Source organism: Poromitra crassiceps, assembly GCF_964638095.1.
Source record: "Poromitra crassiceps genome assembly, chromosome: 4".
Taxonomy (NCBI): Eukaryota; Metazoa; Chordata; class Actinopteri; order Beryciformes; family Melamphaidae; genus Poromitra; species Poromitra crassiceps.
The window spans coordinates 60,942,802-60,960,676 of record NC_139626.1 but is presented as its reverse complement, the minus strand read 5'-3'; the positions used below and the strand labels follow the sequence as shown (position 1 = coordinate 60,960,676).

Genomic DNA, 17,875 nt, shown 5'->3' with positions numbered 1-17,875 from the left:
GCAGTTCGTATTCTGAATACAAGACATGAGAGGGGTCAGCAATGATCTTCCTAGCTTGTCTGATTACAGTTTCCTCAAAGAGTATTTGAAGGGTGGGGTGCTCCCTCACCCCCATCACTTTCATTGCATTTTAATAATTAATATTTAATAATAGTTCCAGCACGGCTGCGAAAATGTGGTGGCGGGTTGTGTCAAGTGTACATATCGTCGCTGTGCAATGAAAGCCACTTATCTCCAAATCGCCAACTTTTCAGGAAATGAGAAAAACCCCGTGCTCATAAAATACTGAACACCACGTTGTCATATTTGACACATGTCTTCATTGTAGACAGTTTATCGCTGAATGTGTCATTACATTATAAATATCTCACCTGAATAAGCTCAAATGCTGTTACAGGATTTACACACGGAGTCTGGAGCACTTTCTGGCGGCCAGACAGCAGCGTGTGGGAGCCTGCCTTTTAGAGAGCGCGCACGAGCCGCTGTGCTCCAGGCAGCGGGGACGCGCGGGCGGAGAGCTTCACTCTGCCAAGCCGAGGAGAGTCGGCTCTGTCATGGGTTGAGCAGTCCCGGAGTAACGTGACATTATTCTTGTCAGAAACAACTGCGATTTGCACACTTTAAATGAGTTTGCAGCCCAAGGACAACCCGAAAACACCTTATTGATCTATTTACGTCAGACGATGCCAGAATCACACAAAACCAAGCCGAAACACAGCCGGCATTCGGGTCAGCAGCTGCCTGGTCACTTTTCTGGGGAAGTCCTCATGAGGTGGGGCGGAGCATGGAGGTCTGACTGTCACATACGTGATGTGATGGGGCGGGTCTAGCATCCAATGGTGGTACGTGTTACATACTTTACCCAGTAAAACGTGTTTTTATTGGTCATTTAGACGCCAAAACCTGCCAGTAGATGGAGGAGAATGGATATATTCCATTTATATTCAAAAGTAAAAATCATAAAAAATGGACTTAAGTGGTTTTCATTGCACAGCGACGATATAATGGCTCGGGGTCCGGCCCCCGGCCCCTTAGGTTTCTGACAATGTGGCCCCCTGAACAATTTAGTTGAACAGCCCTGGCCTACATCATGTCAGGGGCAACTGCAACAGACCAAGCAAAATGCAGGTTGTTATTGAACATACAAGGTCTGGTTCTGCAATATGCCAAAATACCATTTGATCACCGAAGGTGAACAAGGTCGTTATGCCGCAAAACATTCAATATTTCCAACATGAGAGAGGTGGCGGCATTAATGAGCCACGCGCAAATGAGTAAACGTAACTTATTGCGACTCCCATCGCTGGACTGTGTTTCTTACCACAGCGAGGGAACCGCTATCATATCACGGAGCAGCACGTCTCTCTCTCGTCAGCGACAGTACCAAGCAGGCAGCGTGGCAGAAGAATTAAGTCTGAACTGTGGAGGCAACGCGACATTGGCCACTGATGTCGGCTAATTATTATTATATTATTTTTGAACTCGTTCAAAGATGCCAGCCTGCTACGTTAAGTGTGTGTGTGTGTGTGTGTTCACATGACAAGTCAAACCAACTCCTCCTCTGTGTTGTGAATGGGGGGGGGGGGGCTTTGGAGTCATCTTTCAGACAGAAAATTTAATGCAACTGATAGAATGTGCACTGCATGTAGCACGATTCTAACGATCTTTCTGGAAAGGCAGATCGTGGAGCCAGTCGGATCGTTAACGATCTAAGATCGTCATGTCGCCCACCCCTCGATTCAACTATACTTAGAATCAGGGGAGACTGATTCAACTATACTTAGAATCAGGGGAGACTATGATTCAACTATACTTAGAATCAGGGGAGACTATGATTCAACTATACTTAGAATCAGGGGAGACTATGATTCAACTATACTTAGAATCAGGGGAGACTATGATTCAACTATACTTAGAATCAGGGGAGACTATGATGCAACTATACTTAGAATAAGGGGAGACCATGATTCAACTATACATAGAATCAGGGGAGACCATGATTCAACTATACCGTAAATTCCGGACTATAAGGCGCACCGGTGTATAAGCCGCACCTGCAAAGTTGACTGTTTTTTACATATATAAGCCGCACCGGACTATAAGCCGCAGGTGTTTTAATGGGTTTTTTTTTTTTTTTTTTTTTTTTTTGTGTTTTAATGTTTAAATGTTTAATTACCATATGTAAGGGTTCATGCACAGAGGGGATTGTCGGGAAAGAGATGGCTGTTTGAGGAAGCTCCCATTTATTAACATTTCAACAAAACAACATAACACAACACCACCTGTGTTGTTGTTTTTTTGGAAAAAATCCATAGATAAGCCGCACCGTTATATAAGCCGCAGGGGCCAAAAAAAGCCAAAAAACGGGAAAAAAGCCGCGGCTTATAGTCCGGAATTTACGGTACTTAGAATCAGGGGAGACCATGATTCAACTATACTTAGAATCAGGGGAGACTATGATGCAACTATACTTAGAATCAGGGGAGACTATGATTCAACTATACTTAGAATCAGGGGAGACTATGATGCAACTATACTTAGAATCAGGGGAGACTATGATTCAACTATACTTAGAATCAGGGGAGACTATGATTCAACTATACTTAGAATCAGGGGAGACTATGATTCAACTATACTTAGAATCAGGGTAGACCATGATGCAACATTTGACTCAATATTTCGACGAATAGTCGACTTTGCTAGAAATGCCCATCCATAAACAGGGCTACGCTGTTCTGTCTACTTTTACACACACACACACACACACACACACACACACAACAGGCAGGTTATTTACACACACACACACACACACACACACACACACACACACACACACACACACACACACACACACACACACACACACACACACACACACACACACACACACCAGGCAGGTTTTAAGTGCTGGGGACAACATGTTTCTATGTGTGAGCTGCTGTGTGAACGCTCTGTGTCTTCTCTCCTCAGTATCGGATGCAGACGGTAGTGAAGGCGGCTTCCAGCTGAAGAAGGAGCATGCTCTGCGCGTGTTGGGCTACATCAGCTCCTGGACCCAGAGGTCAGTGTGTCTACCAAGCACATCCCACTATCTCCACGCTCCATATCAATCATAACCTCTATCTTCATGCTCCATATCAATCATAACATCTATCTTCATGCTCCATATCAATCATAACATCTATCTTCATGCTCCATATCAATCATAACATCTATCTTCATGCTCCATATCAATCATCACATCTATCTTCATGCTCCATATCAATCATAACATCTATCTTCACGCTCCATATCAATCATAACATCTATCTTCATGCTCCATATCAATCATAACATCTATCTTCACGCTCCATATCAATCATCACATCTATCTTCATGCTCCATATCAATCATCACATCTATCTTCATGCTCCATATCAATCATCACATCTATCTTCATGCTCCATATCAATCATCACATCTATCTTCATGCTCCATATCAATCATAACATCTATCTTCACGCTCCATATCAATCATAACCTCTATCTTCATGCTCCATATTAGGGCTGGGCGATATGACCAAAATCTCATATCCCGATATAAGTCATTTCATATCCCGATACCGATATATATCACGATCACGATATAGCATATTTTCTGTAAATTCTATTTATAGTTTACTTTATATAAAATGACCACATGGCCATTTATTTATGTAGCAGTTGAACCAGTTAACACATTGACTGCCAGCCTTTTTTCAATGCTGTAGGTAAGTTCTGCCAGGTTTTTTTTTGAGGATTCTAGGCTCATTTTACAAGAGCCGAGGATTCTTTTCTGTTAGGACTTCGTGAACACCAATCATCTAAAAATAACTAATAGAATGTGTGCTTTCTCTGTCTAAAAGAGTTAGTTTGTAGAGTTAGTAGTTATGTAAGCATTAGCAGTTGAATACAGCATGGTTTCAGCGTCTGAAAATTTATTCAGAGATAAACGGCTTTTTGTGAAATTCGATAGAACAGTCACTTTAACCATTCATTTTTGGCATCAGTAAGACCTAAACAATAGTTTTGAACAGTAATTTCCTCCATAACAGCAGGAAACTCCCCTCTGCTCAACTCCTCCCTCCGTGGGCGTTCTTCTTGGCTGCAGCGCCGTGTCACAAGCACTTTCCTACCTGTGCAAATGCACTTTCTCATACTCTCGACCTCTCAAATAAATTTCTGAATAGAAATTAAATTACTCTAAATTAGAGCGAAAAAGAAACAAAAAAGAATGGGTTGAAAATCCCATTCTAAAAGCCTTTTATGGCCGTTTCCAATTTGGTGCTATTTTGCAAGGCAAAATGGCCTGCTGCACCACAAGCTTGTCGCCAGTCTCACTGCCCCGCTGCCGCTGTGCGGCTGTGCCTGGCTGTGCCTGTCTGCGTGGCCGCTCCCCGAGGAAGCCCGGCTGGACTCGCCCGCCTCCCGGAGCCCTGGCCGAGAGCTCCGATGAAGCCCCTGCGACTCTGGTCATATTTACGCTGCGTGCCTCAAAGTGTGCTCCATCCGCAATCCACCATGCAAGTTTGCAATCCCGCACCGCCAGCAATCAGCGCGAAAACGAAAGCGTTTTCGCCCCATCCATTTTCATGATAATGGCTTCCATGCTGCTGTCTTGGCTTGCTTGGCTCTCAATAGTCTGAGCACCGTCTCCACTCAGTGGGTCGGCGGAATGGATTGCACACGCCCGGCGGCTCTAACACTATAATAGGAGATGCAAAAGGGCCAGATCAACGATCCACCGTCAAAAAAAAAAAAATAGATTTTTTTGACGTGTTAAAATGTTGTCAAACCTCACAAAGGATACATGCATTCAGAATACAGATAAGCATGGCTATTCTTTACAACACAAATAATAATAATTAGTTGCAGGGCAGTTCGATTTTCAAAGAGGACACTAGCATTTGATGTTTGATTTAAGCACTAATTTGGAATCATATCTAAAAGCTGACACTAGGCGGCAGTATTTCTTTAGTCAATGTCAAAATACCTACATGTTCAGTAGAAGAAGAATAAAACGGTAGAAGAAGAACAACGTTAACCAACACAACTCACACAGGGAAAGCTAAAAGCTAAAGCTAACGATAGATGTTTTGTTGTCAGCCCTCAAGGGATTTCCTTGGGATGATGAGAGGAGATGTTCTGCCAGGTTTAACGTTAGGACACACGCAAATATGGATCAAACGCGGACTTAACACAGCGCAAATGCCTAGGTAGACTAGGCGGACGGAATGGAGGTAACCTCTCCCTGCTCTTTAGCCTACTCACGGCTGATTTGTGCCACTTATAAAGGGACGCAGCGGGCTTGTTGACACAGTCTGGTGCGTGTGTGGACTGTGGACTGTGGACGTGAGTAAAAAAGAAAGCACAGCGTCATCCAAACGACGGACAATATTGCCGTAAAGAGTGTGATTTGCAACACAACGATATAAACGATAGAGCATCATATCATACGAAATACATTTTCTATCGTCCAGACGAAACCTCTATCTTCATGCTCCATATCAATCATAACATCTATCTTCATGCTCCATATCAATCATAACATCTATCTTCATGCTCCATATCAATCATAACATATATCTTCACGCTCCATATCAATCATAACATCTATCTTCATGCTCCATATCAATCATAACCTCTATCTTCATGCTCCATATCAATCATAACCTCTATCTTCATGCTCCATATCAATCATAACCTCTATCTTCATGCTCCATATCAATCATAACATCTATCTTCATGCTCCATATCAATCATAACATCTATCTTCATGCTCCATATCAATCATAACATCTATCTCCATGCTCCATATCAATCATAACATCTATCTTCATGCTCCATATCAATCATAACCTCTATCTTCATGCTCCATATCAATCATAACCTCTATCTTCATGCTCCATATCAATCATAACATCTATCTTCATGCTCCATATCAATCATAACATATATCTTCATGCTCCATATCAATCATAACTAGGGCTGGGTTCAAAAAATCGATTCTCCGATTTTTAATCGATTTTCATTTTAATCCTCGATTATCGATTCATATGTCCAGAGATCGATTTTTTTTATTATTAAATTTTTTTTTTTTTTTTTTTTTTTTTTTACTAAACAGGCTAAAATATTGTGCTGTGTGTGGTAGTTGAAACATAGTTTCAAGTTGACGTTTAATTATGCTGTTGAAACAAAAACATAAATACTGTAGGCTACATGAATGGAAATGTTTGATCATTATTAATATCTACTTTTAGAAATTATATAGGCTGAAATCAAATCACTGTGCATAATTGTGAAAGTGTCTTTATTGACAGATGAAAAGGCTGTTATTTACCCTTTGTCACCACGTGGTGAGTAAATATATGTGTAACTAAAACCATTAAAATTGACAACAGGTCTGCAACTTTTTTTCCCCATGTATCTACTTGGCTGGTTGGAAACCCCTGTGTTACATAACTGGACAGTCATGTAATTCAGGGTACAGCTCAAAAACCACGTTTTGGTATCACTAACCAAATCAATATTGAAAATTGATCGAATCGGAATCGAATCGAATCGAATCGAATCGAAATTAATCGATTCGCAACCTTGTGAATCGGAATCGAATCGATTCTTGAAATTTGAACCAATACCCAGCTCTAATCATAACATCTATCTTCATGCTCCATATCAATCATAACCTCTATCTTCATGCTCCATATCAATCATAACCTCTATCTTCATGCTCCATATCAATCATAACATCTATCTTCATGCTCCATATCAATCATAACATCTATCTTCATGCTCCATATCAATCATAACCTCTATCTTCATGCTCCATATAAATCATAACCTCTATCTTCATGCTCCATATCAATCATAACCTCTATCTTCATGCTCCATATCAATCATAACATCTATCTTCATGCTCCATATCAATCATAACCTCTATCTTCATGCTCCATATCAATCATAACCTCTATCTTCATGCTCCATATCAATCATAACCTCTATCTTCATGCTCCATATCAATCATAACCTCTATCTTCATGCTCCATATCAATCATAACATCTATCTTCATGCTCCATATCAATAACCTCTATCTTCATGCTCCATATCAATCATAACCTCTATCTTCACGCTCCATATCAATCATAACATATATCTTCATGCTCCATATCAATCATAACATCTATCTTCATGCTCCATATCAATCATAACCTCTATCTTCACGCTCCATATCAATCATAACATATATCTTCACGCTCCATATCAATCATAACATCTATCTTCATGCTCCATATCAATCATAACATCTATCTTCATGCTCCATATCAATCATAACATCTATCTTCATGCTCCATATCAATCATAACATATATCTTCACGCTCCATATCAATCATAACATCTATCTTCATGCTCCATATCAATTAGAGATGCTGCGATCCGATCATGTGATCGGATATCGGCGCGATATCAGCCAAAAAACATGGATCGGATCGGATTCCAGCGAAAATGACCGATCCAAGGCTCCGATATAAGCACTCCATTCCAGCATGCAGCACACTCAGGCCGCGTTGAGCCTAGGATGGCCAGGGCCAAAACGTTGTCTTGCTTCAACATACATCGCATCGCATAAACCATTTCCACCCGCAGGTTTGAGGAGTAGCTAGCATAAACGTCAGATAAATACTCTCTATAGGCTAACGTTACCCACTGAGGTAGCTAACATGGCTAATTAGCTAGCTAACAGCAGCTATCTTTCTCCTCTAACTAACGTTATTGACACGTTAGTTGACTGAGCGAACGGCGCTGTACAGCAGGTCGTTATCAAAACGTATTGCACTGAAGAGAAGTACACTTAGATAATGACGAAAGACTCCTCCAATCTGGCAGTGGAAATGTATGCACAAACTTTGTGTGTAACTTTGCGAGACTCAACCGAATGACTGATGAGTCTCGCGTTGAGCCTAGGATGGCCAGGGCTTAGATCTGCGTGAGCACGACCCGTCGTAATTTGTCCAATTCAAGGTACATTAAAACGTTGTCTTGCTTCAACATACATCGCATCGCATAAACCATTTCCACCCGCAGGTTTGAGGAGTAGCTAGCATAAACGTCAGATAAATACTCTCTATAGGCTAACGCAGGGGTCACCAACCTTTTTGAGGTCGAGGGCTACCTGAAGGGTAGAGAGTCATGTCGGGGGCTACCTGTTGAAATTTGCTCGATTTACCTTTAAATAATGAGTATTATGCATTTAATCGAGACATACACTCTTTTCTTTCACTGTTGTGAAGAAGAACTCTTCCTCCCACTCCTCTTGAAATTGGTAATGTTTTTTCTTTCACTTTTCTGCCATTGTTCTTGCGTTCCATCATTTAGCTTAGCCGACTGATATAATCATTGGCAGCTGGCAGTCGCACTGTCGCAGAGTGAATGACGTAGTGACGTAACGTAAAACTAAACTTTGACCCCAGCCCAGGCCGATCAAAATAGTTAATCAATAATTAATTATACACAGACAATAAATTATACACAGACAATAAACGTTTTTAAAACGTATGCATTGTTAAACAAATTATTTTCTACATTTGTGTGTTATTGTGGGAAGGGAGGAGAAAAACAAATAAAAAATTAATTTTTCTGATTATATTTTTTTGTTTCGTTTTTTTGTTTTTTCTTTCTTTCCCCTGTGGCTGAGCCTGTTTGTCTGTTTTGTCTTGTTTGTGTAAAAAAAAAAAAAAAAAAAATTTTTTTTTTTTTTTTTTTTTTTTTTTTTTTTTACATTTTTCTGAACGTGGCTTGCGGGCGCCACAGCGCCACCCCGCGGGCGACTGGTCGCCCGCGGGCGACTGGTTGGCTACCACTGGGCTAACGTTACCCACTGAGGCAGCTAACATGGCTAATGAGCTAGCTAACGCCAGCTATCTTTCTCCTCTAAACTTTAACGTTAACGACACGGAGTTGACTGCGCGAACGGCGCTGTACAGCAGGTCGTTATCAAAACGTATTGCACTGAAGAGAAGTAGCATTAGAAAATGACAAAAGACTCCTCCAATCTGGCAGTGGAAATGTATGCACAAACTTTGTGTCTGAGAGACAGAAACAGGGAAAGGGCTGTGTGTGTGTGTGTGTGTGTGAGAGAGAGAGAGAGACAGGGAGGGCTGTGTGTGTATGTGTCCTGTGTGAGACAGAGTGGGGGTGTATGTGTGAGGAAACAATAATTATTTGTGTCCAGTGTTCACCCATTACAAAATAAGTGTGTATTTGATTGTTATGTTTTAGTTTTACATCAAATTAATTAGATGAACTAAATCGTTTACATACTATATTACCAAAGCACGCACATACATACATAACCCTAAAAATGTTTGTTGCCTGCCAGCTATCAGACAGCATCGAGAGGCTTAAATATGTGCTGTATCGGTATCGGATCGAAATCGGTATCGAATCGGGTATCGAAATTTGATCGGAATCGGATCGGTTTTGAGGCTAAAATATCGGAATCGGATCGGTATTGAAAAATCTCGATCGCAGCATCTCTAATATCAATCATAACCTCTATCTTCATGCTCCATATCAATCATAACATCTATCTTCACGCTCCATATTAGGGTTGTGCGATGTGAGTAAATTATCCATCGTGATTATTCCACAGTGAACCATCGTGATCCACGATGGCATCGTCATTGGCGGGGGTGGGGGGAATAATTAATAATTTATGAAGTCGCTGCGGTGCGGTGATGCCATTCATTGCAATGCGTTCATTAACAACTGGACAGCTGAGCTCTTCACGGAGACCAGCGGGCTTCGATAGGCTACTATTAGCCTCTGTGCTAACAGCACAGAGCCAGGCGACTGAATGAAGCAGTACCAGTGATGAGGGGCCTGTAGTGAGTGTCTTGCTGTGATGAGGGGCCTGTAGTGAGTGTCTTGCTGTGATGAGGGGCCTGTAGTGAGTGTCTTGTGTCTGTAGTGAGTGTCTTGTGTCTGTAGTGAGTGTATTGATGTGATGAGGGGTCTGTAGTGAGTGTCTTGTGTCTGTAGTGAGTGTCTTGTGTCTGTAGTGAGTGTATTGCTGTGATGAGGGGTCTGTAGTGAGTGTCTTGTGTCTGTAGTGAGTGTATTGCTGTGATGAGGGGCCTGTAGTGAGTGTCTTGTGTCTGTAGTGAGTGTATTGCTGTGATGAGGGGTCTGTAGTGAGTGTATTGTTGTGATGAGGGGCCTGCAGTGAGTGTCTTGTGTCTGTAGTGAGTGTATTGCTGTGATGAGGGGCCTGTAGTGAGTGTATTGTTGTGATGAGGGGCCTGCAGTGAGTGTATTGCTGTGATGAGGGGTCTGTAGTGAGTGTCTTGTGTCTGTAGTGAGTGTATTGCTGTGATGAGGGGCCTGTAGTGAGTGTCTTGTGTCTGTAGTGAGTGTATTGCTGTGATGAGGGGCCTGTAGTGAGTGTATTGTTGTGATGAGGGGCCTGCAGTGAGTGTATTGCTGTGATGAGGGGTCTGTAGTGAGTGTGTTGCTGTGATGAGGGGCCTGTAGTGAGTGTATTGCTGTGATGAGGGACCTGTAGTGAGTGTCTTGTGTCTGTAGTGAGTGTATTGCTGTGATGAGGGGTCTGTAGTGAGTGTCTTGTGTCTGTAGTGAGTGTATTGCTGTGATGAGGGACCTGTAGTGAGTGTCTTGTGTCTGTAGTGAGTGTATTGCTGTGATGAGGGGCCTGTAGTGAGTGTCTTGTGTCTGTAGTGAGTATATTGTTGTGATGAGGGGCCTGTAGTGAGTGTATTGTTGTGATGAGGGGCCTGTAGTGAGTGTATTGCTGTGATGAGGGGCCTGTAGTGAGTGTATTGTTGTGATGAGGGGCCTGTAGTGAGTGTATTGTTGTGATGAGGGGCCTGTAGTGAGTGTCTTGTGTCTGTAGTGAGTATATTGTTGTGATGAGGGGCCTGTAGTGAGTGTATTGTTGTGATGAGGGGCCTGTAGTGAGTGTATTGCTGTGATGAGGGGCCTGTAGTGAGTGTATTGTTGTGATGAGGGGCCTGTAGTGAGTGTATTGCTGTGATGAGGGGCCTGTAGTGAGTGTATTGTTGTGATGAGGGGTCTGTAGTGAGTGTATTGCTGTGATGAGGGGTCTGTAGTGAGTGTATTGTTGTGATGAGGGGTCTGTAGTGAGTGTATTGCTGTGATGAGGGGTCTGTAGTGAGTGTGTTGCTGTGATGAGGGACCTGTAGTGAGTGTATTGTTGTGATGAGGGGTCTGTAGTGAGTGTATTGCTGTGATGAGGGGTCTGTAGTGAGTGTGTTGCTGTGATGAGGGACCTGTAGTGAGTAGGGATGTTCATCAATTATCGAAAATCGATAATCGATCGTTAAGGATTGGAATCGATCCTGTGGCATTTGGATCGATTTTTTAATTATTAAAAAAAAAGAAAAAAAAAAGTTTTTTTTTTTTTTTTTTTTTTTTTTTTTGACTAGGTTTGGGTGGAATTCGTTCCTCCTCGCCCCACTCCATTGCACAGCCGACTAACGTGAGGTGGAGCTTCATATAGTCTCTAGTTTTCTGGCTGGGCACGGGCCTTTGTGCCAACAAAACTGTTTTAAACATGGGAAATTCACACCGGCATGCGCCGGGGACAGCAGTGTTGGAGAGGAGACACATTGAAATAAAGAGTTCATTGAGGAGAACACGTTGTCTTTCGTATTTTCTGCCATAGGCATTCATTTAATTAAAAAAAAAAAAAAAAAAAAAAAAATGAAAATATTGAAAATTTTCTAAGTATTAATAAAATCGATGATCGATAATTGATCGTTAATATTCACCGATTATCGATTTTGGAAAATTTTCAAAATGAACATCCCTAGTAGTGAGTGTATTGTTGTGATGAGGGACCTGTAGTGAGTGTATTGTTGTGATGAGGGGTCTGTAGTGAGTGTGTTGCTGTGATGAGGGACCTGTAGTGAGTGTATTGTTGTGATGAGGGGTCTGTAGTGAGTGTATTGCTGTGATGAGGGGTCTGTAGTGAGTGTATTGCTGTGATGAGGGGTCTGTAGTGAGTGTATTGCTGTGATGAGGGGTCTGTAGTGAGTGTATTGCTGTGATGAGGGGTCTGTAGTGAGTGTATTGCTGTGATGAGGGGTCTGTAGTGAGTGTGTTGCTGTGAGAGTCTTGAGGCGCTGACAGATGTAGTTGAAAGTAGCCCTTGACATCCTGAAATGTTTGATGAACTCTGTTTCAGTGGAGGCACACACGTCACAGTCCCACCACTCTTCACGATCCTTACAAGTTGTACCTCGTTGTAAAGGTGACTAATCAGGCTTTCCAACAATATAAAATACAATACCAATTGGTATTATTAAAGGGGAGAAATAATCGACCGAAATAACGTTTCTGAACTCTTTTTGAGGAGTGTATATATATATATATATTAGGGGTGGGGGAAAAAATCGATTCACCTAAGTATCGCGATTTTTAATGTCACGATTTTTTTAATCGATCTTTTATTCCAGAATCGATAATCGCAAAAAAAAACAAAAAATTGGGTGCTTGCAGTCAGGCCACTCACTGAACAGCAGGCCAGGCGCCGCCTACTGGTTTACTAGTGGTTTTATTACTTTATTATATTATGTCTGAAGTAATAATTACACTTCAGGGTTAAAGTGGGTGCATCTCATTGTAAAATTGGACTTCAAACGGCCCAAATCTGGCTTCAAATGGCCCAAATCTGGCTTCAAACGGCCCAAATTGGGCTTCAAACGGCCCAAATTTCACGCGCGTCGGCCCATATCGGCCTGGCCTGCTTGGTATCTAATGCCCGGCCTGAATTATGATCCCAGTCCGCCCCTGTTTTTAACTATATCGCCCAGCCCTACTCATGATATATAATATACAGTCTCTAGTGTATGATTCAACTTTTCCCATGTTCTAATCTAGTGTAAAAAAGCAAACAAACTGAAAAAAGAAAAGAAAAAAATAAACAAAAATCGCAATAAATCGTAATATCGAATCGCAATAATCGTAGAATCGCAATACTTAAGAATCGCAATATAAATCGAATCGGCACCCAAGAATCGTGATAGTATCGAATCGGGAGATAAGTGAATCGCCACAGCCCTAATATATATATATATATATATATATATATATATATATATATATATATATATATATATATATATATATAATTTATTTATTTTTAATTTGTGGTGATGATGTTGCTGTTGATGTAAGTCGCCCGCCTCTTCGTCTAATGATTGTAACCACCTTGAGAGCGGGGTTGGACTGATGGTCCACCAGGGACCACGATGAAAAGAAGTCCTGGACTTTATCGCGCTATCCCTGACAATGTCATTTACATGGTTTTTACCACTCTGTATTTGAACTTTGTTAAATAAACCAAACCAAAAGTGTTGAATCAAAACCATCTTATATTTGAGATGATTGAAAGTAGCTGCCCTTTGCCTTGATGGAAAGGCAAAGGCTTTGGAAAGACATTCATAGGATCAACTTAACTATTTATATTTGACTAAGAAATATATTTCAATCATTCAATCAGGTCTGTCCACACTGTGGACTGGACAGGTAGTGTGTTATGGTCATTTTGTGCCATGTGACAATAAAAGTCGCACGTATCGCCCCTTTAAAGCGATAATCCGGAAGATTTCCATGTAAATAAATGTGTGTAAAGTCACTATACACTATATATCCTCAAGTGAGTTAACACAATGGTGATGGTATGGCCCATTGATGAAAGTCCCTTCATCTCTGTGTATTGCAACATTTATGAACTTGTGTCTGTGGCGACACTTTCCCCGCCCCCCAAACAGAAAAACAAAAAGTTACCACAAGCGGCGCACAGTTCTTGACGTGTTTCTCATCACCCAGCACCCGCCAGAGAGGGTAGGCAGAGTAGCAACAAGTTGCTGTTGTTTCCACGTTATTATGATCCCACTGGAGATTTGGGCAGAACACACCCTGCACACTAGCCTGGTAAACCAGCCCGTCACGTGAACTCACATTTCATTTGGTTCTGCGTGACGGTCTCGCCCCAAAGCCAGTGGGGGGGAAGTTTAGCAGAAGCTGCAGAGCGGAAGAGCCAATCAGCGACTGCGCTGTGATTGACAGCGCAAGTTTGGCCAATCGAAAACGAAAACGGGAAAAAAACCTAAAAACAAAAAAAGAAAGAAAAAGAAATGGAAAAACAAAAATAAAAAAACTGATCCCCCCCCATGTCGTTTTTTTCAATTTAAAACCATTGAAAATGGGTTATACTTGAGTACCCTGACCTGGTCTATTTATTAAAAAAAAAAGAAAAAAAAAAGAATTAATGTTTAATACTAATGTTATGTTCAATTATCTCTGTCTTAACCTGTTGGCACAGGAAAAGAAAATGTGAAAACATACAGAAATACCCATTGTAATAGGTGAGCACATCAATAAACTGTCATATATTTATTTAGGTAGAAATAAAAAATTTGATGGCACAAGGGTTTTCTGGCAAAGAAAAAGAATTGCCGCGAAAACTGCCGCTCTTAATATTGTTTGGCCCGCGACTCCTTATATTTTGCTGTATGCGGCCCACAACCCAAAAAAGTTTGGCCACCCCTCCTGCTCTAACCTCTTGTTCTCCCGTTTCCCCTCCAGACAATGTCTCTGCTGCTTCAAGGAGTACAAGCACCTGGAAGTGTTCAACCAGCTGGTCTACGCTCTCATCAACCTGGTCATCGCCCAGATCAGCAGCCTGCGAGACCGCCTGTGCTCCATCCACGCGCACGCCCACGCGGGCAGTGTGACGGGGGCGGAGGGGGCGGGGTCAGAATGGAGCGGGGGCGTGGCCGGCCCCGGGCCCCTCCTCCCGCAGCCCTCCTCGCCCGGGGAGGACGAGCCGGTGAACGTGGAGAGGGACTCTGCCGAGGAGGACGCCCCCGACCCCAACCACCACAAGAGCCAGGGCCAGGGTCAGGGTCAGGGTCAGGGGGCGGGCCAGCCGGGTCAGGCCCAGGCGGAGGCACTCGGGCCAGGGGAGGGAGGCAGTGGATCTGGGGCCGGTGAGGCGGGTGTGGACAGCCAGGACCCCTTCAGCTCGTGGAGCACAGAGGAGAGGGAGAAACTGCTGCTGTGTGCTGCTAAGATCTTCCAGATCCAGTTCCCCCTCTACACAGCCTACAAACACAACACACACCCCACTATAGAGGTAAGGGCCCGTCTACAAATACAACACACACCCCACTATAGAGGTAAGGGCCCGTCTACAAACACAACACACACCCCTCTATAGAGGTAAGGGCCCGTCTACAAACACAACACACCCCACTATAGAGGTAAGGGCCCGTCTACAAACACAACACACACCCCTCTATAAAGGTAAGGGCCCGTCTACAAACACAACACACACCCCACTATAGAGGTAAGGGCCCGTCTACAAACACAACACACACCCCACTATAGAGGTAAGGGCCCGTCTACAAACACAACACACACCCCACTATAGAGGTAAGGGCCCGTCTACAAACACAACACACCCCACTATAGAGGTAAGGGCCCGTCTACAAATACAACACACACCCCACTATAGAGGTAAGGGCCCGTCTACAAACACAACACACACCCCACTATAGAGGTAAGGGCCCGTCTACAAACACAACACACCCCACTATAGAGGTAAGGGCCTGTCTACAAACACAACACACACCCCTCTATAAAGGTAAGGGCCCGTCTACAAACACAACACACCCCACTATAGAGGTAAGGGCCTGTCTACAAACACAACACACACCCCACTATAGAGGTAAGGGCCCGTCTACAAACACAACACACACCCCTATATAGAGGTAAGGGCCCGTCTACAAACACAACACACACCCCTCTATAGAGGTAAGGGCCTGTCTACAAACACAACACACACCCCACTATAGAGGTAAGGGCCCGTCTACAAACACAACACACACCCCACTATAGAGGTAAGGGCCCGTCTACAAACACAACACACACCCCACTATAGAGGTAAGGGCCCGTCTACAAACACAACACACACCCCACTATAGAGGTAAGGGCCCGTCTACAAACACAACACACCCCACTATAGAGGTAAGGGCCTGTCTACAAACACAACACACACCCCTCTATAAAGGTAAGGGCCCGTCTACAAACACAACACACCCCACTATAGAGGTAAGGGCCTGTCTACAAACACAACACACACCCCTCTATAGAGGTAAGGGCCCGTCTACAAACACAACACACACCCCTCTATAGAGGTAAGGGCCTGTCTACAAACACAACACACACCCCACTATAGAGGTAAGGGCCTGTCTACAAACACAACACACACCCCACTATAGAGGTAAGGGCCCGTCTACAAACACAACACCCACCCCTCTATAGAGGTAAGGGCCCGTCTACAAACACAACACCCACCCCTCTATAGAGGTAAGGGCCTGTCTACAAACACAACACACTCCCCACTATAGAGGTAAGGGCCCGTCTACAAACACAACACACACCCCACTATAGAGGTAAGGGCCCGTCTACAAACACAACACCCACCCCTCTATAGAGGTAAGGGCCCGTCTACAAACACAACACACACCCCTCTATAGAGGTAAGGGCCCGTCTACAAACACAACACACACCCCTCTATAGAGGTAAGGGCCCGTCTACAAACACAACACACACCCCTCTATAGAGGTAAGGGCCTGTCTACAAACACAACACACACCCCACTATAGAGGTAAGGGCCTGTCTACAAACACAACACACACCCCTCTATAGAGGTAAGGGCCCGTCTACAAACACAATACACACCCCTCTATAGAGGTAAGGACCCGTCTACAAACACAACACACTCCCCACTATAGAGGTAAGGGCCCGTCTACAAACACAACACACACCCCACTATAGAGGTAAGGGCCTGTCTACAAACACAACACACTCCCCACTATAGAGGTAAGGGCCTGTCTACAAACACAACACACACCCCTCTATAGAGGTAAGGGCCCGTCTACAAACACAACACACACCCCTCTATAGAGGTAAGGGCCCGTCTACAAACACAACACACACCCCTCTATAGAGGTAAGGGCCTGTCTACAAACACAACACACACCCCTCTATAGAGGTAAGGGCCCGTCTACAAACACAACACACACCCCTCTATAGAGGTAAGGGCCCGTCTACAAACACAACACACACCCCTCTATAGAGGTAAGGGCCCGTCTACAAACACAACACACACCCCACTATAGAGGTAAGGGCCTGTCTACAAACACAACACACACCCCACTATAGAGGTAAGGGCCCGTCTACAAACACAACACACTCCCCACTATAGAGGTAAGGGCCTGTCTACAAACACAACACACACCCCACTATAGAGGTAAGGGCCCGTCTACAAACACAACACACCCCACTATAGAGGTAAGGGCCTGTCTACAAACACAACACACACCCCACTATAGAGGTAAGGGCCTGTCTACAAACACAACACACACCCCTCTATAGAGGTAAGGGCCCGTCTACAAACACAATACACACCCCTCTATAGAGGTAAGGACCCGTCTACAAACACAACACACTCCCCACTATAGAGGTAAGGGCCCGTCTACAAACACAACACACACCCCACTATAGAGGTAAGGGCCCGTCTACAAACACAACACCCACCCCTCTATAGAGGTAAGGGCCCGTCTACAAACACAACACACACCCCTCTATAGAGGTAAGGGCCCGTCTACAAACACAACACACACCCCACTATAGAGGTAAGGGCCCGTCTACAAACACAACACCCACCCCTCTATAGAGGTAAGGGCCCGTCTACAAACACAACACACACCCCACTATAGAGGTAACGGCCCATCTACAAACAC

At 43.6% G+C, this 17,875-nt stretch overlaps 1 protein-coding gene across 1 annotated transcript in view; it reads left to right on the top strand.

Annotated features, from left to right (window-relative positions):
• The window catches only part of usp34 (ubiquitin specific peptidase 34), a 249,063-nt gene that overhangs the window by 16,356 nt on the left and 214,832 nt on the right, over positions 1 to 17,875 (top strand). Inside the window, 2 exon segments of the mRNA XM_083636161.1 lie at positions 2,974 to 3,064; positions 14,652 to 15,201. Of these exon segments, the coding sequence (XP_083492287.1) occupies positions 2,974 to 3,064; positions 14,652 to 15,201 (641 nt within the window).